Raw genomic sequence first — 25727 nt, 5'->3', positions numbered from 1 at the left:
ATCGTCGTCTCAGGATGTTTAAATACGAACCAAATCCGTGTACTTTTTATTATTTTGAAAAAGTAGAATTAATCAAGACACTTACCGCTCTCCGTATTCGCGTTATTCGATTCCGACGGGCGTAAGTTCAGTCTCGCACCGTCGTGGTCGTTGTCGGAGCTGCTGCTGTCGGTCGAACTTTCGATCCGGAAAGTGCGACGACAGTGACGACGCAAAAAGACCGGACACATTTGCTGCAGTCGCATTCGCATTCGGACGTGTTCGCGACTATTCTCGAACAATCTATAAGTAACACAATAATAAAGTTATATAATTTAAAGTATGCGGGGTATATTATATGCCATTGCCCAAACGGAAGAACATCATTTCTTATAAAACAGTTCATATTACACGAAGACTTTTTTGGGTTATATATTTATATAAATACTATATTTAACAATTCATTTATAAACACTTTTCACATTTACCTTATCAATTCCGGTCTATCAGGGGGCGGTATCGATCGAATAATCGGTAATATTCTGTTTCGAACCACCTCCTCGGCCATCCGTCTTATATTCGTGAGTACCTCTTCAACTAATTGCCTACGATGCCCTGTAATAACGACGTGCCTATTATTAAAAAAAAAAAACTTTTTCAAAATTTCCGGTTTACCATCGTTTAAACCGGACGTACTCCCGGAAGTTACAGTTGAATCATCTGCTCTTTGGTTGTCATCTAGTCGATCGTTTTCCGCGATCCTTGGCTGCGTTAAATCTATTGGGGTGTCCTGCGCGTTTGGTTCGGCATTTCCACGCGAGGCGGCTTCCCTATGACCTACAATTTTCAATATTAAAGGTATTTGATAATAAGTTGTTTTAATCGAAAAAAGCACCTAAAGTTAGGTAATAGACACATTTAAATACACATGTTAGTATTTATACTTTGCATCATAGTGTTAACAGTTAGGATTAAATCGGTCAGTTTATAAAATCATTAATGATTAGAGATATTCACTCTATCAACTCCATTGGAAAATTAATTACAAACTTTTTTATCCTTTTATTCGAGAGGAACAGTTTTTATTTATTCCAGACAGTCGTAGCTATTTTCAGTTTTCGCTAAAGCTACTTTTAAGAGGTTTAATTCATTTTTCAGTCCAGGCAGTCAAGCTTAGAGTCCATAAAATGAGAGAATATGCCGGTGACGTAAAATGCGCACAAACCCACTTTAAACCAAAAAATCAATAAAGGGGAGGCCCCATATTTCCCTGATTAGGTTTACTTGACCGTGAATACATGCATCTCTCTCTTTCACAAGGAAAAAGATAAAGTCGTTATAATAGTTATACCTCTCCGATTTATTCATCATCACAGTACCCTTGGAAGTTCGATGGTGTTTCGCAATAAGTCAGTGTCGTCGCACTTGGGAACGCGTTGGGAGTGTAGAGTGTGCGTGTAAATTCAGTTTAATTTGTGTTTACCTACTTTTTTCTTCCAATTTTGGTGTGTTTTAATTTAAAAACTATTATTTTGTGTGTGTTTGTTACTACTAACGTATTAAAGGTAAGAAAATGTAGTATTTTTTTTTAAAAGGTATCTTACAGTGCAAATTAATAAAAAATAAAGTTAATTTACATTAACTTTATTTTTGAAGTTTTTTGATTTTATTCATATTGTCTGTTTTTTTTTTCAAAACATGTAAAAATAAGAACGAATGGTTATTCAAATCATAATATAGCTATTACAATTTCCTGACTACCTGTTACAAACCCTTTTTTAATTTTATTTATTTATAAATACACACCTGTAGGATGCATAAGCATGTTACCTGTAAGATAAAAAAAGGTATGACCCTGGTTAATCCACTCTTTCCTCTTAATTGGACATATTATTATATTCTTCTCCTTAATGTTCAACCTAACTAGAATATCATTTTTAAAATTTTACCTGTGTCTCTTTATTTATCTTGAATTTTATTTTTAGGGTTATGAGTTTTTTAAAATTATATGTACCTGTTAGATGTTAATATGTATATAAATTTCTAACTTCTAAACATTGTTTTTTAGATGGAAGAAGACAGATGATAATAGAAAGGCCTTGATGGAATCATATGACATACGTTTGAAGAGAATAAAATACTTAAAACAAATTACCGAATTTAAAAATCGAGGTAGAAATATAGTGTATACTGACGAAACCTATATACACAGTAGTCATACTTCTGACAAAGGTTGGTTTGACGAAAGCCTAAGCGGTATACGAAAACCCATTTCAAAAGGACAGCGATTAATCATTCATGCTGGAGGAAAAAATGGTTTTGTTAAAGACGGTCTACTTATATTCGGCTCAGGTAAGATATAAAAAATATATATTCTGTGCTTATTAATTTCTTACTTATAACATTTCAGGTTCTAAAAGTGGCGATTACCATGACGACATGAATCATGAAAATTTCATGAAATGGGTGGAAACCCAATTACTTCCGAATTTGCCACCAAATTCGGTCTTAATTTTGGACAATGCATCATACCATAATGTACAAGTAAAAAAGAATGTTACCTCAGGAAGTAAGAAACAACTCATAATTGATTGGCTTAAGGAGCATAATTTAGAACATGACGAGAAAATGACAAAAAGGGAACTTTATGAAATAGTTCTTCAAAATAAAAGATTTTATCCGATAAAGTGCAAACTTGACGAACTAATGGAAAGTCACGGACACTCAACTTTGCGTTTGCCTCCATACCACCCAGAATTGAACCCCATTGAAAAAATCTGGGCCACTGTTAAAAACTGGGTAGCAAGCAGGAACACAACTTTTAAGTTAGCAGATGTAGAAGCTTTGACGAGGCAAAAATTTGCAGTATCTGTATCTGTGGTTGATTGGAGAAGCATTTGTGACCATGTCGACAAAATTGAAGACAAATATATAAAAGATCATAATCTTTTTGATGAAACTTTAGATTCCCTAAAATTTACGGTAAACACTGGCTCATCAGATGAAGATTTGGAAACGAGTTCCGACGAATCAATTATCAGCAATGTGGACATTTTGTCAGATAGTGACTAATTTAATAATATGAATATGTATTATATACCGTAATAATATTATGTAGTGTTTTTATGAGCAGTAAAATTTATATACCCTTATGTGGAGTTTTATTTTTAATATCTTTAATAGCTGAAGAAAGAAAAGAAATAGATGTTTTAAAACATATTTTAAAATTAATTTTTGTTTTAAATATTTTTTTTTTATATTTTAAGATTTCAACTGATTTTTAAACAAAAGTATTTCAAAGGACATAATATTAAATGATGAATACATTAATGAATATCAAATAATGTTTGTCTCATAATGAGTATAAAAAAAAAACATATGTATTTCTTTAACACGTATCGTAAACGTTATTTTGAGTATCTAAAGTAATATATGTATGTAAAGCTAACACTTATATCCACATACGCATAAATAAAGCAAAGAAAAGTTTAAATTTATTTAACAGTATTTTAAACCCCATTTATTTAATAATATTTTAACACAATACACCCCCGGCACTGATTGTTTAGTCATAAACTATCTGCTAGAATTCTACGCTTAACGATAGCCAGCTTAGATGCGCGAAGTCTGACGTCACCGGCATATTCTCTCATTTTATGGACTCTATCTCCAATCTCTACTGGGCAATTAAATAAATGTTTTCTTTTGTGTATTTCCAGCTAATTTCGAAAGAAACAGAGAATTTCTTCCAGGCAGTTGAAGTTATTTCCTATTACTAGTATAAATTATACCGCCAAAAAATATTTTTTATTTAAGTCTGACACGCTGTATCTTGTAAACAAAGCCGTTACGGACACATGTTTATTTGAACTTTTTGTCTCCAAATCACTCAAAGTCAAATTTATTGTACATACTTTATTTGCACCCTGTACATAGAAGATAGAGATCCAGGCAGTTGAACAGTTTCCAATTGTATGATAACTGTATATTTTCATGGTACTAGGTTTCATCGTGATATTCCTGAAACACATTAAAAGATCCCTTAAACGGTATATTAAACTACCTTATCTGCCTGATATAAATAAAAACTGTTTAAAATTGCCCTAAAAACCAATAAAGACCCGATTTAAATGCTTGAATATCCTGTAATAGTCTGTAAATGTCGTTCTTTTGCAAGAATGAAGGGTTTTTTGTTTGAGGAACGAAGAGTATTGTACATAGAAATCTAATATCTCTACCAAGGATATCATAGGCTGGTTAACAATCTCTTACCATTATTAAAGAAGCTGCAACTACATATAATCTATTTTGGTTTTCTAATTCCAAAAAACGAAAGTAAACGTTATATGATTTTGTGATAGGTCCAGGCATTTGAATGCCGTAATATCTTATAGGGAATTTCTTCCTTGGAATATTTTTTCAACTCCCAGAAGTTATTAGTCATTTTCCAGGCAGTTGAAACTATTGGGAGTGATTTTCCGGTGCTTCCAGACAGTTTGAAGTCTCAATTTCTTCCAAAAAATCACTTAAACAAGTTTCACCTAAATTTCAAGGAGCAAAAATCAACTTTTCCAAGTATTTGATGGAATTTTGAATTAATTGAAGTAATTTTTTGGTACGGACAGGCAATATAATCCCTCAATCTTTTGAAGTCATTTAAAATTTTTTCCCTGACACTTAAAGTAATTTTAAGTTACTCAAGACAATTAAAGAGATTCGAAATTTCCTCCTGGTTTACATATATCTTACAGTCAAATAAAGTTATTATTCCAAACTTTTAAAGTAATTTTTCGATTTATTCTAGGCATTGAAAAGTATAGCAGTGACTTTGGATTGAATTATATGTTCCAGGGACTTAACGTAATTTTTAGAGTCATTTCTTTTTTTTTCCAGACTTTTAAGCAATTTTAAAGTCTTCAAGGCAAATGATTATAAATTCCGTGTTCCTTGGAATATTTTCTTTAAATCTCAAAAGCTAAAGTCGTTTTTCCGGGCAGTTGAAAGCATTGGGAGTCATTTTCTGGTACTTCTAGGCAGATGAAAGCCTCGATATCTTACGGACAATTCCTACCTGCGATAGTTACTTGAATTTTAAGTAGTTACGATCAATGTTTCCAGGCTGTTGCATGCAGTTTTTAAGTAAATGAAGTTATTTTTTGGTACGCCCAGGCAGTTGAATGCCCTATTACCTTACAAGGACTTTAATAGAATATTTTTTAGGTTTCGGAAGTTAAAAACCATTTTCCTTAAAGTTGAAAGTATTGGGTAGCATTTTGCGCTACTCTTAAGGCAGTTAAAAGCATTAATTTCTTCCAGAGAATTGCTCAAACTGCCTGGAATTCTCTTTTTAATTTCAAGTGCTCAAAATCATCTTTGCCAAGCAATTGGGAGTAAGTTTTTGGTGCTTCTAGGCAGTCGAAGGCTGCTTATATCATTTAGGCTCCCAAAGAATGTTTAGATTAAGTTTTTCGATATAATTTGTTTATATTTAGTCTGCCATCGGCTTTTCTTCGTACTTTCACATTCCAAATAATAAATTTTGCTTTAAACTGTTTTCAATGGTTTACCCTGTATGACTATTATCTATTAAAGCTAATTAATACTCACGTCTGCCTCCAGATGGCCCCGGTTGTCCGGCAAATGATGCATTGTCACGACGAGACCTAGCCGCATTTCTCGCATCTATCATTATCGATTTTATTAATGAAGAATAATTTGTAAATTATTTTAATTATTACCTCCCGGATAACGCCAATTGGCTCTAATATACGCTAACATCGCCATTCTTTCGCTATGGCTATTGCTTATTTCTAAAAACGTGATTGTGTTACTGCATGTGCTGTTTTAAGGAAGGTATTTAAAAAACTTACCGCTAGGGGGCCTTGGGTACCTTGTATTGTCGCGCTGGGAACCTACTACAGTAATATCGATTGTAATAAAACAACTTTAAGTCAATGATGCTACCATTAATTAAACTTTAAAGAACGGTATAATTTGTGTTTTTACGTTAGTCAGTATCTTTTGATTTAATATGAATTAATTTGATTATTTAAATACCTAAATTTAGATTTTCCGAAAAGCGTCTCTTGAATTTTCTCTCTGGTTTGTAGCGGGTTAAATTTTGAGGCTCTTCTTGGGACGAAGTTTCGGTATTACTCCCTGTGGGTAATCTGGAAAAAATGAATTCTTAACATTTAATAATAAAAACACCCCAGTACCGCAAACCTTTCTAAATTAACAACTAGAGTTCTGTCCTCAGTACTACCGGTTCCTCCCTCTTCTGATCGGTTGGGTTCCTGGGAAGTCTCGCTCGTAGAAGCAGGTGCATTATCGTTACGTTTAAACCTAGAAACCCATTTTTTATTGTTAAGCCTGTACTGATTGTGGAACCCCAACGAACCTTTTCTCGTTAGTCCTGCTAGATTCGCCAACTTCGCTTTTATGCTTCCTAGACTCGGTGGTCTGAGTACTTTGTATAGAACTAGGCGGTTTTCTTATCACCGTGAATATTCTACTCGGAGTTATGAGTGGCTGCGACTGATGAGAGCTTGAAGGCTCCGTTTGAGTGCTCGAAGATGGACCTACAAAAGCATTAAACAGTTACAAGTTACGACTAAAACTGGATACATTTATTTTAGCAAATAATACAGAAACAAAAAAGTACACAAAATTATTGGGGTGGATGGTGAAATCTACGATAAGGACCAGGATATTTCGGATCATATAAATCAATTAGCAAACAAAATATTTTTCAGAGGAAGAGGTATAACAAAGTATTAATCTAAAGAAAACTGGTAAGAATGACATCAGTGATATAGTAAATGACATAAAAAATTCATTGTAAACCTATATCCAAGATTTAACAAATAAGTCCTCTAACTAGTGGCCAACTTCCAAAAGAATTAAAGTTATCAAAAATAGTGCCAATTTTAAAAAGCACAACCCTGAAAAAGCAATAAAAGCTAAAACGATAGAGTCCATAGACAATTTCAAGACAATTTGACAAGAATCTGTACGAATTTGATGTCGAAATTTAAAAAAAAGTTGATTTAAGGTGGTTTTTACAGTACTGCATGATGAATTATTACTATACAAATGTTGACCAATTTTAGTTACTCCTATTTTAAAGGTTTTTTATTCTCCTTTGTTATGTGATTTTATATATTCTGATATTTTAATTTTACTGATCAATTTATTTTTTATGTGTTCATATTTGTTTCTCTTATTGTACGTTTGTTTGCCCTATATTTAAGTCGGCTTTGTGAACAACATTTTTATGTTTTATGTGAAAATAAAGCATATTTGATTTGATTTTGAATCTCAAATAAAAAGCAGCACTTTGGGAGCAACAGTAGATCTACTACAATGAAGTGTTGGTTAATTTGATTTTTTAAAACACGTTCATAAACTTTTGACAATATTGTCAATAGAGACATGGGACGATAATTACTACCAGTCATCCCATAAAAATTAGGCACAGAAATGAAAAAAAATACGATTCTATTGCAAAAAAATCTTATAATCGAATAAATAAAATTTCCACCAAACATTTCGAGCAGAACATGTTTTTACAATAAAAGAAGAATTTAACTTCATGTTTTTTACTAATGTGCCGTACGTGTTACAAAAACCTACCCATAAAAATCGCCGTTAATCGCAAGATCTCAATTTCTTGACTAGTTTCTGATAATGTTATTGATCGAATTTTTGCAAAAACAACGGGTAGAATCGAAAGATGTCGTTTACGAGAAGCGGTGGCACAAGTCAACGAAAATACAATTTTTTTAAATTAACAATCTCGTAAATTAATGTCACAAGTTCCATGTTCAGCGTCAAACGCTAATCATGAACGTTTATTGTACTGTACAGGGTGGTGCGATTTCGACTGTTTAAAGTTATCAAAATTTTACTATGTCAAACTGTTTGGCGGCTAGGGGGCGTTTCTTGAATTTGGTCGATTTCGGTAATTAGCCATAACTTTTTTGCTATTAAAGATAATTGACTTCTGAAAACACTTTCTCAAAGTACTTTTTAATGATAAATATTTGTTGTATGTTATATATTTTTATACAGGGTATTTCATAAAGTTGATATTCCAAAAATTTTTTTTTTATGGAACACATTTTTTTTTATAAATTCTTAAATTCATATTCACTTAGATTATAAACTTAATATTTTTCGACATATTATAAAAAAACAAAGCAATTAACAATCATTTCTAGGCATATTTACAGAGTTTAATAATAATTATAAACTAATATTACAAACTAGAACCATTTTTTTCAAAGTAGGTATTCAAACTGAACACATCCTTCTCGAATACATAAAAAACACCTTTTTCTAACTGATTTACAAGCGTTTATAAGCTCAAGAGGTCTAATAGCACGAGAAGCTTGCCTAGTGGCTACTTGCAACTGTTCCCGTGTTTCGATAGATCTTCCTTTAATAACTAAATCCTTCAATCTCCCCCATAAAAAAAAATCTAACGGCGTTAGCAGACCTAGCAGGCCCTTGTACCAATCCAATGATTCCGAAATTCCTGATTTAAAAAATCAGTCGTAATTCGTGCGTTGTGCAAAGGACAACCGTCTTGCTGATAATACGTGTTTCGAACTCTCGCTAATGGTAAATTTTCCAAAAATGGTGCAACATATGTTTGTAAAATATTTACATGATCTTGGGCAGTCAAAATTTCATTAAAAAAATGAAGACCCAAAAATCTACCTCGAAAAATTCCTACCCAAATATTGAAGCCCAGCCGTCCCTGTGTGTTCGCGCGTACTACAACATGTGGGTTTTCTGTAGTCCAGTAATAAGAATTATACCTATTATATATTCCAGAAGTATCTATTCGGCTTTCATCTGTCCAAATAATGTTATTATGAAAGTTCTCGTCCAATCTGCACTTATTGACATACCAATCACAAAATACAATTCTTCTCTGAAAGTCGCCATCCTGAAGGTGATGAACTTTCCTAACTCTGTAGGGTTTAAATTTGTGCTTTTTAAGCGTTTTTAAAACTCTGGTTTTCTCAACACCTATTTCCTCTGCTACTGCTCGATGAGACTTGTTAGGATGATCTAAGACCTCACCTATTAGATTAAGTTCCTGAATTTCAGCTTCAACAGCATAAGTTTTGGGCCTTGGCTTTTTAAAACTTCCGTGCTTCACAAGATTTAATTTTAACACTGGAAATATTCTTTTATCTGGTTGACGACGTTCAGGAAAGGTATTTAAATATAATTCACTGGCTGCCTCGGAATTTTCATTAGACAGAAAATAGCACTTTAACATGTCAACTTTTTCGTAATTTTCATACATTTTTTTTAAAATTCTCTACATATTTAAGCACTATATAGCTCTAAATACAGCAAATTCATATATGTTACTGACAGGAGAAATAAACAATTTTCTATGTGGCTGTGCTGACATGTGCTGTATTTTACCAAAGCCTACTTCTATAAAAATTAAAAGACTTGGAAAATGGAAAAATGATAATGTAATATCGGAAACAGCTAAAATGAGATATATGGTGTTATATATTTTTGAAAAGAGAATTTCAAGGGCTTTAAGAATTTATAAAAAAAAATATATGTGTTCCATAAGAAAATTTTTTTTGGAATATCAACTTTATGAAACACCCTGTATAAAAATATATAATCTGTTCGGAAAATACGAGTTTTCTGTTAAAACAGTCGAAATCGCACCACCCTGTACACTTTGTAGGAACAGTTTAAATATAAAAACACCAAGTCGAATCTTTTGTTTATGGGTTCCGCTCTAAATTTTTGATTGAATTTTTTTTTTAATCGATTACGCGAATTTTTTGCCATAATATGATAAATTTACTGAACTACAGTCAGAGATTGAACCATTATATTTTTTATTGCTTTGAAAATTCTTATGTTAATAATATAGTTCCTACTACTTTTTATCGCTGAGATAGCTCTATCACATCATTAAACCTAACACAGTGAAACTTAAAAGATTGTATGTTTTTTATTGAACTAGAATTTAAATAGTCTATAAACAAGTTTGGTTAAGTTTGGGTTAAAGGTATCAGTTGTTGTTTTGTTATTGATAAGCTCCCACATATCTTGTTGAGAATTACTAGATTTTTTATATAAATTTGTCGTTTGCTCTGTATTTCGCAGATCTAATAGATTTTCTATGTATTACATTAAATCTTCTGTTAAAGTACTGTTTGGCGTAGCACTAGGATTTCTTTTAGTCAAATTTATCAAAAAATTAAGTCTATTATGTAAATCTTTACAGTTTTTGAGTCCAGCTTACTTTCTTGTGAGGAAGATTTTTATTTAATAATTATGATGTTTCTGAAGAAGAAGTTTGTTAGTACGTCAATTGGCATTTTGAATTTTAAATCGTTATTAAAATTATTATTCTTGTGAATTTGTTACCATAAATTTTGTATCGGAAGTGGTATTTTGTGTGGTCAATTGTTAAAGAAAACTATTTGTTTCTCGCCAACGTTTCGAATTATATTTAATTAATCTTTAGGGCTCTAAAATAGATAGAAAGAAATGGTGTTGAACATTTTTTGTTTTTTTTCCTCTATTTTCCATAAATATTTTGTTAAAAAAAATAGAAGTTATCATACAATGACAATATGCATATCATAGAGTTTCAAGAAGGGGAGGAAAATAAAACTTTCAAAAACACTTACAGAAATCGTAGTTCTCTCTCGTCAAATTAAAAAAATACTTATCACAAGGATTAAAACGTAGATTAAAGGGTGGTTACGTAGAGGACCGATTACAATTAAAATCTGATAAAATATATAAAATGGAACGAACCGGCAGACTAGAGAAGTTTACTACTAAGTGCAAAAACTACAGAAGAGAAATGTGTTTATGTAAAATAGAATAAATATGGTTAATATTTTAGGAATAGAGTGTTTTTGCTTTATTGCGGTATTTAAGTAGGTAATTTATTAATTAGATTTGAGTATGCAGAACTTAGGTTTTTGTCATTTTGTTTAGGTTCAGTGTGGCGACTAAAGTTGACAGTATTATGTTTTTTAATATATAGCATTTCGCTTAGGTTGCGTTTAATTAAGAATTTTTGTTGGTCCAGAATATTTATGTGATTAAAATCGAAAAGAATGATCCAGTTCCCTAACATGTTTAACTGGTGCTCTTTTGTGATCCTTAATACGTTCTTTGAGATACCCAGTTTGTCCTACATAACTCTTGTACTACAATACACCCACAAAATACCACTTCCATTGAAATTATTATCATTATTTAAATTAAAATTGAAGTTAATCATCTTTTGGTATAGATTAGAGATACCACCTTCTGTTATTGGTCTATACCAGACTCTTGTTTGAAAAAAGTTGCACACATAATAAACAAACAAAAAATTAAAGATTTGTTATTAAAATTTACAAATTGCTATCTTTGTTATATTTAAAGAGTCAAAGGCCTCAATGTCAGATAATCTGATTTAAGACCATGAATATATTTTTATTAAAAAAAAAAAATTACATATACCTGGATCGTTTCTGATGGGATCCGAAAACACATTTCTGGAGTTCTGCAGACCACTCGGTCCAGGCTGCGATGGATCTTCGTTAATAGTATTATTACTTGAAGCAGTTTGGGTGCCACTGTTTAAATAACTCGGTTCCATCGGGTCTGTGCCCCTGTCAATCTGAAAATATCCAGTTGAAACTAATAATTTTATGATCAAAATGGGGCTCTTACCATAGTAGGAGGTCTGTACAACTGTAGATATCTATGCACCAACAGTTCATATTCACGCACTAAGTTTCTGTAGCACTGCGTTATGCGCCTTTCCCTTTCCGGTATTGCTGAGCTACTTTCTACTTCTGGTGTGGGCGAAGGTCGCGTCAGCGGCGGTTGCTGGAAACAACTTTGTAATTATCAAAGAATTACAAATGTCTTCTTTATGTCATTGACTCCAAAATATACCATCATTTTTTTTAAATAGAGTTTCTTAATAACAGTCTAAGTCAATCTATCTAATTGACAAGAAACAGTGCTTGAAAAAGTGTGTATCTAATCTGTAGCTTTCAATACCTATTTCATTGATTAACAAACACCTTTTATGATAATACCATATTTACTATCACTATCTATTGTCTACGGTCAGTGCGAAATGCATACAAAAGAGGGCTAAAAGATATATGAATATTGAGAGATTTACGTCGACGTATGTTTTTGGCAAGTAGGTAATATCTTAAATCTGCGTTCATACAACACATATAGGGGAACGTTAGTTCAAAACTTGAATACTCAATAATACAAGACAAACTTATAATTTGTCTATTCCTATATAAAATTGCTTATAAGAACAGGCTTCATAGAAAATATAAAAGGTCTACAAGGGGACTACGATAATTATTCTGCGGTTAGATTAGAGACAAAGTACCTCATGGATTTGTGTTACCTTCTCTTTGTCACTAATACAGAATAAATGATACCAGATAATATGAAGTATTTTTGGTCCTATGTTAACAACCTGCGTAAAGATAAAAAGGAATACCAAAATCTATGGAATACAAGGGGATGACTATGGAGACTCCCGAGGAAGTATCTGAGGCTTTTGCTGACCATTTTGAATTCTGCTATTCGGATTTTTCTAACAAATGCATTACATCTGTTCCAGAAACTCTAGTGTCTGTTCTTTCACATCATATTTTTACCAATGAAGAAATACTGGACAAACTTAACTCACTGGATGCCAATAAAGGATCAGGACCTGATGGAATCTCACCAGTGTTTATCAAAAACTGTTCATCTGCGTTGGTTGAGCCTCTTCGGTTAATTTTTCAGAGGTCATTTGATACATCTTCATTTCCCACGTATTGGAAGCTGTCAGTTCCCTATTTTTAAAAGTGGACGCAAAACTGAGATTGGAAATTATAGGGGCGTTTCTTTGCTTTCAGTTTTCTCCAAAATATTTGAATCAATTTTGACTGATGAAATATTTAACACCTTTAAATCCTATATTTCTCCGAAACAACATGGCTTTTACAATAGTAGATCAACGGCGACAAACCTAGCGGTTTTTCAGGATTTTTTAAGTGAAAATATCGAAAAAGGCTATCAGATTGATGTTGTTTACACCGATTTACAAAAAGCATTCGACAGTGTATGCCATGGTCTGTTGATAAAGAAACTTAAAGCATTGGGAGTACATGGATCTGAAGTGGATCGATTCATATTTGAATAGTCGTACTCAACAAGTCAAGCTAAGGGGAGCAACTTCAAGGGAAATTCGAGTGACTTCTGGAGTGCCTCAGGGATCACATCTTGGGCCAATTTTGTTCCTTTTATATATAAATGAAGCTGTATCTGTTTTTAAACACTGTGAATGTCTTTTTTACGCTGAGGATCTAAAATTTTTTCGAACTATTGACTCTGGCGAAGAACAGTCTTCGCCAGAGTCAATAGTTTAGTGCAACTAGATTTAAATAATTTTAATCAATGGTGTGTAAAAAATTTTTCCGTTCACCGGAAAAAAGTTCCTTATAAATTTACATATACATTAGACGGATGTTTGCTGGAAAGTGTAGACACTTTTAATGATTTAGGCGTTATTCTTGACCATCAATTGACTTTTAATGCTGATGTTGATAACATCAGGATGAAGGGTTTTAGAATGCTAGGTTTTATTAGGAGACATTGTGATCAAATCAGTGATATTAAAACCATAAAATGTTTATACAATAGTTTAGTTCGTAGTGTTTTAGAATACAACTGTATTGTCTAGTCACCATTTTATAACATACATATTAATCGTATAGAAAGAGTTCAAAATAAGTTTTGCAAATTTTTACTTTATAAACATAGGTTTCCTTACGAAACTGAATGTCAGCTAGTTGGGCTGCAAACTTTGAAAATTAGAAGAAATAATGCCAGAATCTATTTTTTGTTTACTGATACTTCTTATCTTTTAAATAGGATATCATTAAAAGTCCCAAATAGGGTTACACGTCAAAGGATCCTTTTCTATGAACGATCTCACCGAACCAATTATGGATTTAGAGGGGTAACAGACCAACTAATAAAATTGTATAATACGCACTATAGTTCGTATGATCTATTTACGGGAGAGTCTTGTAATAGTTTTAAAAATAAGGTTATAAGAGGAACAGGGGGATAAGTTAGATAATATATGTAGCACTTTATTTTCTTGCTTTTTTGTTTGATTTATAAGCTTATTACATATAATTTGTGTTTTTTTTAACATTTACCTGTTAATGTGTTTGTAATTGAATATATAAATTAAATGAATAAATATATCTAGGTCTTCCCAAGTACGTCACTCTATTGTCTTCAATGGTCGTCAACTATTTAATCATTTACCCACAGAGATAAAGAGAAGATCTGAATGATCCTATTTAGAAGTAGAGTAAAGGGCTTGCTCTTGTTAAAAAGTTTTTTCTAGAGCTATTTGTTGATACTATTTCAATGTATTTGTTTTCTTTTTCCTACCTTTTGGCTACCTATTGTCTGTGTTTTATGTTTTATTACCTCAATCACTAATGCTGTTTTTTTCTAATCAGTATTTTTATTTGTTTATGATATGTTTTATTTATTATTATACATTTTTATATGTTTTAAACTCTCTTTGACCCATGTCTTACTCAGGTTTAATGTTTATTTCTATTGTACTATAAAATTTTAGACACACATAACTTGCCTTCATATTTAAGATCTTAATTAATATGATGAGACCCATCAACGCTTTGATAGTTAGAAACAAGTTAATTATGCCACAACATACTACTGCATTGTTTTAGTGAAGTTTTTCGTTTATAGCTGTGTTATTATATAATATTTTTTATAATTATTTTCAAATTTCTAATTCTATCTCAATTTTCTGAAAAAATATAAAGAATGTGTTGTTGTTTCATCAAAACGTATGGTTAGTTTTTTCTTCTGGTTGGACTAAAATTACAGTTTTATATTGCACATTATAAAATTCATTGTTCAACTCTTAGTGGATTGTAGTAATAATTATATGTATAGGAGGACCTATTAGTATTTATTTATTTTTTCTTATAGACATTTAATAAATGCGTGTATAATTTAGGGGTTCATTTAAGAGTAGAAGTGACTAAACAAGCTAGAATCCGCTCTTTAAGATTTAATAATGTGATAGAGTTGAGACGCCCAATTCCAAAACTCTTTAGATCCGTGCTAACCAATTTTACAGGAGAAGAGAAAAACTTCGGATTTCTTGTAAAAACTAAAATTTTTGTGGTTTAAAATGAAAATACACATTTATGACAACTGTTTATTTAAATATTTGTTACTAAGTAGTACATTTTTGTTTAAAAGAAGTAGTTATTGACAAAAATAATAGGGATATAACAAGTTTTGCTACCGCGCCATGGAACTAAAAAGTTTTGTTTCAGTATCTGTAGAATTTAGGGAGTTTTAAATAAGTAAAAGTTTACAATTTTAAAACAAATATTTTTTTTTAAATGAAACTTAAAAATTTAATTCTTAGTCCATCGTCTTCTTCCATGGGTTCCATTCCTTCTTCTTCTTCTTCAACTTCTGTATCATGAAGTGATTCAATGGCGTTGTCAATTACTTTTTTATAAAATGTTAAATCGACCTCTTCAATGTTTCTCCACTCTAAACCAACATGTTTTTTTAATAAAGCATCCACATCCTTAAGCTTGGCTGGTTTTACTGCACATTCCTTAGGAAGAGGCTCCAAATTTAAGGTAGCCAAGGTTTTTCATTTTTTCAAATTTTTGTAATTTACTTCCCCCTTTACGAACACTGCTTGAGTTCCTTTTGAGTTCCATTTCTTTAAAATTGAAATTCTTTTACATAGAGCAAACTTAAAATGTCACTGCCCAGGTGGCTTTATAACCGATTCTATAGCTTTTTTCCAGTTAAAAATTTGACAATCTTTTTCGATATCAAGCACAGTTGAAAACTCGGAAAAAAATTTCCTATATTCATCAGGATGAACTATAACTTCCTTTTTTTTAACTCTTTTTTCAATTCGTCCGAATACACGAGTAAAAAAGAGTGACCAACCACAGGAAATGTCACAATAAGTTAATTCACTGTCGAGTTAGAGTGATACAGCCAATACATCAGCATACCCATCATTGTTACGTTCTGGCCAGGACACCCATCGCAAAAAAATTTGATTGAGGTAACATCAGTAAAGTCTACCATAGAAAGTTTATGATTAACTAGTGAAGATATTTCATTTGAGCCCTTAGCGCACACATTCTCTGTCCAAGTGTATGAAGTGATGCTTTCCTTAGTCTGTTTGACATTGGAATTTCCTTCACATACTGTGAAATTGTATAGATAGAGCTGCCTGGAATAGTAAGCTGATTGATCCGGGACTCGGGGCAACACCATATTTTTTTGACAGTCGAAGGATAATTTTAAAGTATTTTCCTCAGGTTTTTTAAGTGCTTCATAAAATGCCTTTGCTTTTAGATTATGAACACGTAGCATGCATATTAGCTTTGCCTGTTGGTTTCGGGCAGTTATTAAGCTTTTAAGTCTTATACATTCCGAGCAAGCATCGGTGGCAGGACTCTTGAGGTCAATATTAAAATCCCTTGTAAATACTTCCCGGAAAAAGTCATATTTTACAGCCAATCTGCTGTTTCCATCACAGTATATTTTCCACAACTGCCTTATGGATAGATCACTTGGCATATACTGCCGTTGAGATTTATTCCTAGTGTAGTGAGATTGAACACATTTTAACTTTAAAATAAATCCTTTTACATTTCTTCTTTCGGCATATTTTGTACTTATCCTATCCCTATCAAATAATTTTTAGCTATATTTTGCACCCGAAATCCTGAAATGTCCAAGATAGATAAATAGGCTTTACTGCAAATCTGGAAAGTGCCATCTTTTAGTTTTAATAAAATATTTTAACGAAACGGAATTATTTCGAGTTCCTTTTATTGGACGGCGCCTTTTTGGAACATTTGGTTCTGTATGTTTAAGAATAAAGTTATCTTGCGCAATTTTCGTAGTATTTTCATAGAATTTTTCATGAAATCTTCGAATATCTTGCATAGACAAGTTTTCACAGGCAAAAGTACTTTTTTTGTGATGACATTTGGGGTGTCTAGGTAGAGTTTTAGGCTTATCTCTGCAATAAAAAAAATATTTTAAGTACCTACTTACCTAACTATTAAAAATTTATTTAAAATATTACCTTTGAACTTTATCTTTTTCTTTCTTCCAGTTTGATGGATTTCGCAATTTCTTTCGGCCTGTACCAGGTGTAGCAAGACAAAATGACTCTTCCATATCACAATGTGTGTAAGACTCTTTATATTAACAAAAATTTAAACAAAAACAGCACAAATTAACTTTCAAGCACTGCACAAACAAAATCAACGTACCTATTTATACCGCAGTTGAAAAAAAAACTAAACCATAAAAATATTATTTGTGGAACACATGCCTGTAAGATCTCGCGGAACAAAACAGTTTTGATTCCGCGTATTATTACTGTGGTATAAGTGTAAATGGAAGAAAAGAGTTTTGAAAACGTTGCAGATTAATGGATTAAAACACTTTTGAAACATTATTTACATAGGATTGAAAAAGTTTTGCTACCGTTACTACTTTTTCGAAGGCAATTTCTTTGGGATTTATCAAGTTTTGTGGCCAAACGTCTTAAAGAAGACAGCGCCACACATATGTCATTTTTGAATAAAAATTTAAATCCATTTTTATTGTTTTATTGTTGGCGTTCAGTTTTGCAACTGAACGCCTCAGTTATTATTCTTAATAAAGACATTATTTATTTGTGTTTTTTTATTTTCTGTATGTATTTTGGGTGCGTTGTGTATAAACATTATGTCACCAAGTTTGAAATTTTTACTATTTTTCATATAATTGGTTACATACTTTATTTTTGTTATTTTTTTACTACTGTCTATTAATAATTATAAGACCTATTTCCATTTTAGTTTATACAAAGCTTTGTCAATAAGATTTTTATCTGAAATAACTTTAACATTTATAAAAAGGAATTATTTTACAAAAAAAATGACAAATGATGATGTGAAGGAGCTGTTAAAGGTTATTACTGGTATTAAATAATAAAGTTAAAAGAATAAATTAAGCAAAATCGGATCATATTTTCCACTGAGATACGGAGATTGAAAGAAAATCTATGTACTTAAATTCCAAGAGGTAAGGGGACAAAACGAGGTGCTTCAAGAAGAAGTGAACAGATTGAAGGAAAACTTGAAAAAGATCGAAGGTGATGCAAAGAGATATAAGCTGATTATAGGAAGGAGAAGGATATTACACCTAAATTGTTAATTTAGCAACTGTTGTAACATTTGACGGGTAGGACAATCCATTAAGGAAAATATAGATCCAGTTTCCATTGACACAAATTTGAAGTGTACGAGAATAACAATTACTCCGGAATATACCCAAGTGGAGAACAAGGAGAGAAAAATCATGCAAAAACATTTAAAAAAAAAACACGCTAGAATAATGCTAATACCAAAATCCAAAGTAGAAAGTGGAAAACTTTAGAAAAAAATAATCAACTAGTAGTTGTCATCCTTCAAATAAAAAAAAAAGAATCCGGTATCAAAACTAAACGAAAGCCATATCAACCTGAGACTCGACAAAAAGAACTACCTGGAACTAAGCAAAGAACAAGGAATTATATTGCATATATCGTCAGCTTACTGCCAAAACCAGATAAGTACTACATTTTGTTAGTTTTGTGCACTTACCCTGTTTTCGCTGTACAGTTTTGAGCAAAATGAAAAATTGCCAAAACAGTCCTACATCATTTACTGCCTGTCCATTGTCCAACACTTTATGCAGTAAGTTTATATATAAATTTTGATTACGAAAAAATGTACTTATCTTGTTTTGGCAGTAAACCGACGATAGCACATTTATTTCATTAATTAAGTTTAATTTAGAATTCTAATTCTAACCACTCAACCTCTTGCTTTAACTTTAGGTAAATAACTAAGGTAGATAACGAATAAAGAAAGAACAAATTTAAGCCTAATCCAAATATAAGCCCTAAAATTCAAGAAAACTACCAGATGAACTAACTAAAACATTAACGCTAAGAAGTAAAAAAAAATTCGACTCAAAATAGAACAAATTATAGAGACACAAAAGTGCCACAGCCTGCCTAGTGAGTATTTAAGTTCGGGTGCTTTACTTAATATGACTATGGCCTCAATCTAGAAAAACAAAAATAGGCAAAACGAAATTAAACTTAATCAATTTGAGAATTTCTCTTTATGTTTATCGATTGTCAAATGTCGAACATATCTTAATCTCCACTAACAAGAGCTTATTATAGTAATAATATAGTATATATTATTATATGCTTATTATAGTATATATTATAGGGCTTATTAAGTAACTTACCGCACTTGGAACATTTCCAGCCGAAGTCACCAATCTCTGGGTAATTCTTCGTCGATAAGGGCTCGCAGATCTCTCTTGTCTCGGTACCGGTACCGGAGCTCTCACTCTTTCCCATCTGGTTTGCGGGTTATTCGCTATTCCTGTAATTAATTTGTGACCCAGCTTGTCAAACGCCACATACCTCACCTACAATAGTGACAAAAAAAAATTAAAGAAGCGTCAATCTAAACAAGTTGAAAAAGTTCCGCTTAAAAATACAATTTGATTTCAAGATATAAGTATTTAGATGTTAAGAGTTAGGTCTTGATCCCGAATAAACATTATTAATATACTGTGGTATTTTAAAAGGTGTTATAAATGAAGCTAAAAAATTTCTTTAACTTTATTGAAAAATAAAATAAAATTGTCATGGCAGCTCGTTAAAAATATCAGAAACACTACAAACAAAAATATTGATGTAATTGAGGCAGTCACTAAAAAAAAAATACTAATCCCCTGGAAGTTGTTGAAATTTTTTTATAAACTCATGTCCTTCTGTTTTATCAAAATAGTTTAACACTCATTTAGTTAAAAAAATAACATCTAGCATATTCTTAACGATGAAATTCCTATCTCATTAATTAAGGAGACCGCTCACTCAATTGCAAAACCGCTGGAATTTATAATAAATTTATCATTTGTCACTTTTCTACAAAATTAAAGCATGCCTGTATCAAACCCAGTCATAAAAAATGGGATAGAGATGTCGAACAGAACTATCGTCCTATCTCATCGCTACCTGACGAAAGTAAAACTTGAAAGTGCTATAAATAATAGGCTAGTTTCGTTTTTAGAAAATAATAAAGTAATTACCGGACGTCAAAATGGTTTTAGAAAGGATGAGTCGACCATTCGCGCTATTTATCAGGCTATGAGAGAAATACTAAACTCAGTAAATGAAATAAAAACTGTAGGTGTGTGCTTAGACCATTCTAAAGCTTTTGATAGTGTAGACCATGAAAAACTAATATAAAAATTGGATAAGTTTGGTTGCACTTGATTTGAAACTTGAAAATCATACTTGGAAGTTGTGGGAGTAGATTCTCAAGGTAAAAAATATTTTACGAAAGTGTAAATGTAGAAAAGGGATCAATTATGGGACCTCTGCTGTATATTCTGTATTCAAATGACCTGGATGATGTTGTTGGGGAGACTACTGTACTTTACGCAGATGATATCACTGTCATATTTAGTCACAAAAACATGGAGATACTCAGAGAAAGAGTTGAGTCAATACTTGAGTCTGTTGGTGCATACCTTCAGGCTAACAACCTGCTTTTAAATATATCTAAAGCTCAATGCGTACTCCTTGAAAATCGAAGGAATGTTAATCTCAGTTTTAATTAAATAATAACACAATTTCATCTATTAAAAAGGTTAAATTTTTAGGTATTAATGTAGATCAACGATTGGATTGGAAAGCGCATGTTGGGGAAGAGTCATTGAAAGTGCCGCAATATCTGCATATCATGCATTTATTCATTCTCGAATGACGTACGGACTTATTTTTTGGGGAAATTCTGCTGAGGCAGGAAGGCTGTTTTTACTTGAAAAGAAATGGTTGTGGACAATCTTTAAAATTAAACAAAGATATTCATGTAAGCCTATATTTATAATGTATATATTAGACTGTGTTTTGTTTGTCAAAAATAATGAGGATCTTTTTAGTGAATCGTATAATAATAATCTGGCATTTATTGCAATATGGTAAACATACAAATAATTTTCCTACTATAACTTTTTAACATTACAATAAACACAAAGCCGAGGCACAAGAGAAAACTCGCGCGTGGCAGAATAAACACATACTAAGTATCTATGCCAATGATCAAAGTTTTACTCACTATACTAGGAGGCTAATAAACTATATAACTCTATTATTAACTGTATTTATAACTCTAAAAAATATATCTAACCAACCACAAAAAACAATTTAAAACCAGGATGAATACATTTCGAGATCATAGTTGTCAGTATTTTAAGGTATTATTTCGTCTAAAAGGGCATATACTTCATTCCTAGTGATTTCACTTGTTAAGAAGAATTTAATTGCCTTTTTAAATGTAAAAATTGACTGCGCAGTTCCAATGGTATGAGCAACTCTCTGATAAACGTTAGCTCTTAAATACGCAAAGCATCTTTGTCCAATTGTTTTTTAACTCGCGGCTTTAACACTGCTACGGCCTATATCTACTATGCTGGTGATGACTTATATCTTGTAAGACAGTTTTTTCATAAAAATTCGTATAGCCATTATTTTAAAAAATCATCAACAATATCTACTTTAGCAAACAACAAGTCTGAAGGGTACATCCTATCCTTTCTTAAAATGATCTTTAGAGCCATTTTTGAGTAACCGCTATAGAGTATGCAATAAGACCATAACTCGAAAAAGTCATCCATTATCCCAAAGATGCTGGTCATACACTTTTATAAAAGGTAAAAAACACGAAATCTACAGCATCACAAATACATTTAATAAAATAACGAAGGTTACATGTTTCGCTCGACTAGAGCATCATCAGACCTAAACAATAATTAAAATTATGTAACCCGAAAAAAGGAGAATTCAACAAAAACTTACCACAACATACACAAAACACCTAATATTTAAGTAAACAAAGATTACAATAAAGTGGCACTATCTATGTACAAAGAACTCAACTAAACAATCAAATCCTTTATACATTTCAGAAATCTAACCATCATTTAGGAGTCTAGAACTACTTGAGGTTATTAAAAACTAGGTGGCCATCAAAATCAAACCTTTCATTAACACAGGACAGATCTGGGCTTTTAAAAGCTTTACTAATCTCCATTGTCTCCAACAAGTCTAGTTTTTTACTTTTGTTGCATTGATGCAGTATTTTTATATTTTGGCTGTCAGGAAAATCATGTTTGGAGTCGAGAAGGTGATTAGCAAAAGCTGATCTGGTCACTGTGATTTCGGTATTTTTAAATTTATTGTATTGGGCCTTGTGTTCACTAATCCTAGTAGAAATCTTCCTACCAGACTGGCCGACGTACACTGCAGGGCACTCTTTACACCTAATCTCATAAACTCCTGGAGAAGATAGCGGGGGTAGTTTATCTTTTGTTTTAATTAGATGTCTATTTAAGGTATTATTGGTTTTAAAAGCTGGGGTTATGCCAAAGGGAGAAAAAAAGCGGGATAATTGTGACGAAATTGGTCCAAAATAAGTAAACGACCTAAAAGTTTTGATTATGTTTGTTTGCTGTCTGATAAAATTAAATGATAATTTATACTTGTTCACATACTGAAAATACATTTTATATATAGGTTTAAGAGGGAAAAAGTTACTGACTGCTAGTTGTTTAATGGTAAGAAATTCTTTTTTAAAAGCTTCACGAGAAAGTGGGATGTTAAAAAGTCTGTAAAATAAAGAATGGAAAGCAGCAAATTTATGTGAGGACGGTGATGTAGAATTATATTGTATAATATTATCTGTTGTTGCTTGTTTACGAAATATTTCAAAGGATATCTTATTTCTTTTCCTCTTAAGTAATAAATCTAAGAATGGTAAGGTGTTGTTCTGTTCCCGTTCGATTGTGAACTCAATTTTAGAGTGAAGAGAGTTGTACATAATTATAGAAATATGTAAGCTCTACCTCACTTCCATTCCAAATCAAACATATGTCATCCACATACCGTTTATAAAAGATGATGTTATTTTTAAAATTACTGCTCATTATTTTTGTTTCTAAGTTGCTAAGAAATACTTCACTAAGAAATGGCGATAAACAAGAGCCCATTGCTAGACCTTCTTTTTGTTTGAAAAAACGGTTGTTAAATTGGAAACAATTTTGATCTAACACAGTAGATAGAAGCAAAAGTAGATTTTCCACCAAAAGTGGAAATTTCACATTTAACCTATGGTCTTAAAAAAATAAGACCATATGTTAAATGTGACTGAGCCAAAGCATAGTAAAGACATTTAAGTTGTTGCAAATTAAACACACTACAATTAAATTTAAATAAGGGTAAGAAGACCTAAGCTTTCCATTTACGTACTCTATATGATGACACCATTGAAGATGACTATCAATAAAAATTCCTAAATATTTAAATTTTGTGCATCGACTTATTTTAATTTCTTGCTAATAATTATAAAATTCTAGGGTATTGAAGTTAGGTAGATCGCTAGAATAGCTACAAAAAGGCTTAAAAAATATTTTGGAAAAGTTAATACTCAACTGATGATTATTAAACCAATGATTATATTTTGGGAAATCTTGTTAGAGGTTTTTAATTGCTTCTCATGATTCAACCGTAAAACTAATGCTCGTATCGTCAACGAAGCTGGTCAATTTAGCCCCATTTCCAATTCTGTATAGATCGTTTACATAAATATTAAGCAGAATTAGACCTAAAACAGTTCCCTGAGGAACACCATACATAACTACCAAGGAATCACTAAGAGCATCATAGACTTCAACCCTTTGTAATCTGTTATCCAAATAACTTCATACTAAATTTAGGGAATTATCATAAAAACCAATATTTTGTAATTTTTTCAGTAAAATATTATGTGATATAGTGACAAAAGTTGGGTTGCTTTTATCCACTGAATCATATATACCAATACATAATTATGATACAAGAACAAGGAATAACCTGGTTACTCAAAGATATAATTTTTTGTATCTTCAGAAACATGTGGAATTTTGTATTGCAAAGATTTATTTGTAATAGCCTACCAAAAAGAGTGCGGGAAAAAAAACACTTATTCAAAAATACTTTCTCTTTTGCGAAAGAGTTTATGATTACTTGTGAGAGTTGTTTTTCGCTCATCATGATTGAGTAACGTAATTGTTTTTATGTATTTCATAGATGTAAATATTTTATTTTATATCTGTAAAGTCTATTTAATTTTAAGTAGACAAATTTATCTTGTTGACATTATTATACTTCCTTACGGGCTTTTTATATTTTAAAAGGAATTTAATAAATATTATTATTATACCTTTTCTTTCTGATTGCTTGTGGCAACGTGAACAAAAGGCTCTGGTCGGCTCCAATCCCAAAAGTAAACTTCATTCAACGTGGCTATAACTAGAATTCTATCGTTAGGATGAAAGGCTATGGAAGCTATAACCGATTCTGTAGCCGTCGTCCAAACTTCACTGCCACCCTGAAACATCATCAATTTATTCCACCACCGCTATTTTTTCTTGCTTAGAACTTACACTCAAGTCCCATATCCTCACTTGACCGCCCAAACAGCCCGACGCGACGATTTGATCAGACGTAGGATGAAAAGCGATACACCAAGGGGTGCGCGGATGACCCACCAATGTTTTAATGTTTTTACCGCTTCTTAGGTCGGTAACGTAAATGCTGTGGTTGCCGTGAGTTGATGCGGATCGTCTACCGTCGGGACTGAACACCATGAGGAAGGTTGATCTTGGGTGACCCGGCATTTCACAACGCTAAAGAAACATGATTTTATGGTTTGGAAGTGCTTTGATGTAAATCTCTCGATCAACACGCTTCAACGCTTTTTGTGACAAATATAGCATTTATTTAAGATTGAAAAACCTCATACTAATTAAATCTATACAATTAAAAATTTAATTTTAGCAAACTTAAACAAACTGACGGTGGTTTAGGTATATAAAAGGTAAGATGTCTCGTATTTCATTCTGAGATATTTAAAAAAAATTTAAAATGATTTTATACGAGCAAATCCTGTAAGATGTTATCCTAAGTGTTTGAAGATGTTCTAATTTATATCTGCTACAAAGTAATGACCATTATATTAAAATATATTTTATTTTGAATCCTCTCAATTATAATCTTGTGGCATTCATGAAAAGGGCTCCATATTATAATAATCAGCTTTATTAAAAATTCACATAAATGGTACAATAATAAACTATAACAATGCTAGTGAATTTTAACAAGCAAAGAAATCACTAGTAAGGCAGACATTTTTCTCTTATATAAAAATAGTAAACGTTATCTGATATACAAATGTGTTTGTTTTGTTTTTATCTTTAGCACAAGTAACTAATCGATTTTTATGGAAGCAACTCTTAAGATAACTAAAATCAAGTTATTTTATATGGGTTTTACAAAGTTGTTGATTTTTGATTAGTAGTTGTCTTTTTTATCTTTTATCTTTATTTATACACTTTTGTGAAACTCTCTTTCTTTTTATTGGTATTTGAGTGATATTTCGTCGCCTTGCACACATAGGGGCGTATCTAAAATATTTGTATTTTACAGGAAAAGCGTTTTAAGATGTTGGCTCAAGAGAAACTCTCGCTGTGAG

General features: G+C 31.7%; 1 protein-coding gene across 4 annotated transcripts in view; it reads right to left on the bottom strand.

The window, feature by feature from the left end:
* Positions 1–25727, bottom strand: part of LOC126744130 (uncharacterized) — a 67408-nt gene that overhangs the window by 37327 nt on the left and 4354 nt on the right. For all 4 annotated transcript variants that reach the window (XM_050451471.1, XM_050451472.1, XM_050451474.1 and 1 more), the window contains 14 exons: positions 24640–24882; positions 24417–24584; positions 19393–19578; positions 11707–11865; positions 11494–11653; positions 6380–6560; positions 6205–6324; positions 6037–6149; positions 5850–5894; positions 5718–5789; positions 5587–5661; positions 655–816; positions 468–594; positions 86–282 (listed from right to left, as the gene is read on the bottom strand). In XM_050451471.1, coding sequence (XP_050307428.1) covers positions 86–282; positions 468–594; positions 655–816; positions 5587–5661; positions 5718–5789; positions 5850–5894; positions 6037–6149; positions 6205–6324; positions 6380–6560; positions 11494–11653; positions 11707–11865; positions 19393–19578; positions 24417–24584; positions 24640–24882 — 2008 coding nt within the window. The remainder of the gene's footprint in view (positions 1–85; positions 283–467; positions 595–654; positions 817–5586; positions 5662–5717; positions 5790–5849; positions 5895–6036; positions 6150–6204; positions 6325–6379; positions 6561–11493; positions 11654–11706; positions 11866–19392; positions 19579–24416; positions 24585–24639; positions 24883–25727) is intronic.

The sequence above is a fragment of the Anthonomus grandis genome, chromosome 13, assembly GCF_022605725.1.
Source record: "Anthonomus grandis grandis chromosome 13, icAntGran1.3, whole genome shotgun sequence".
Lineage (NCBI taxonomy): Eukaryota > Metazoa > Arthropoda > Insecta > Coleoptera > Curculionidae > Anthonomus > Anthonomus grandis.
The sequence above is the reverse complement of the archived record's forward strand: the minus strand, read 5'-3'. Positions and strand labels throughout refer to the sequence as shown.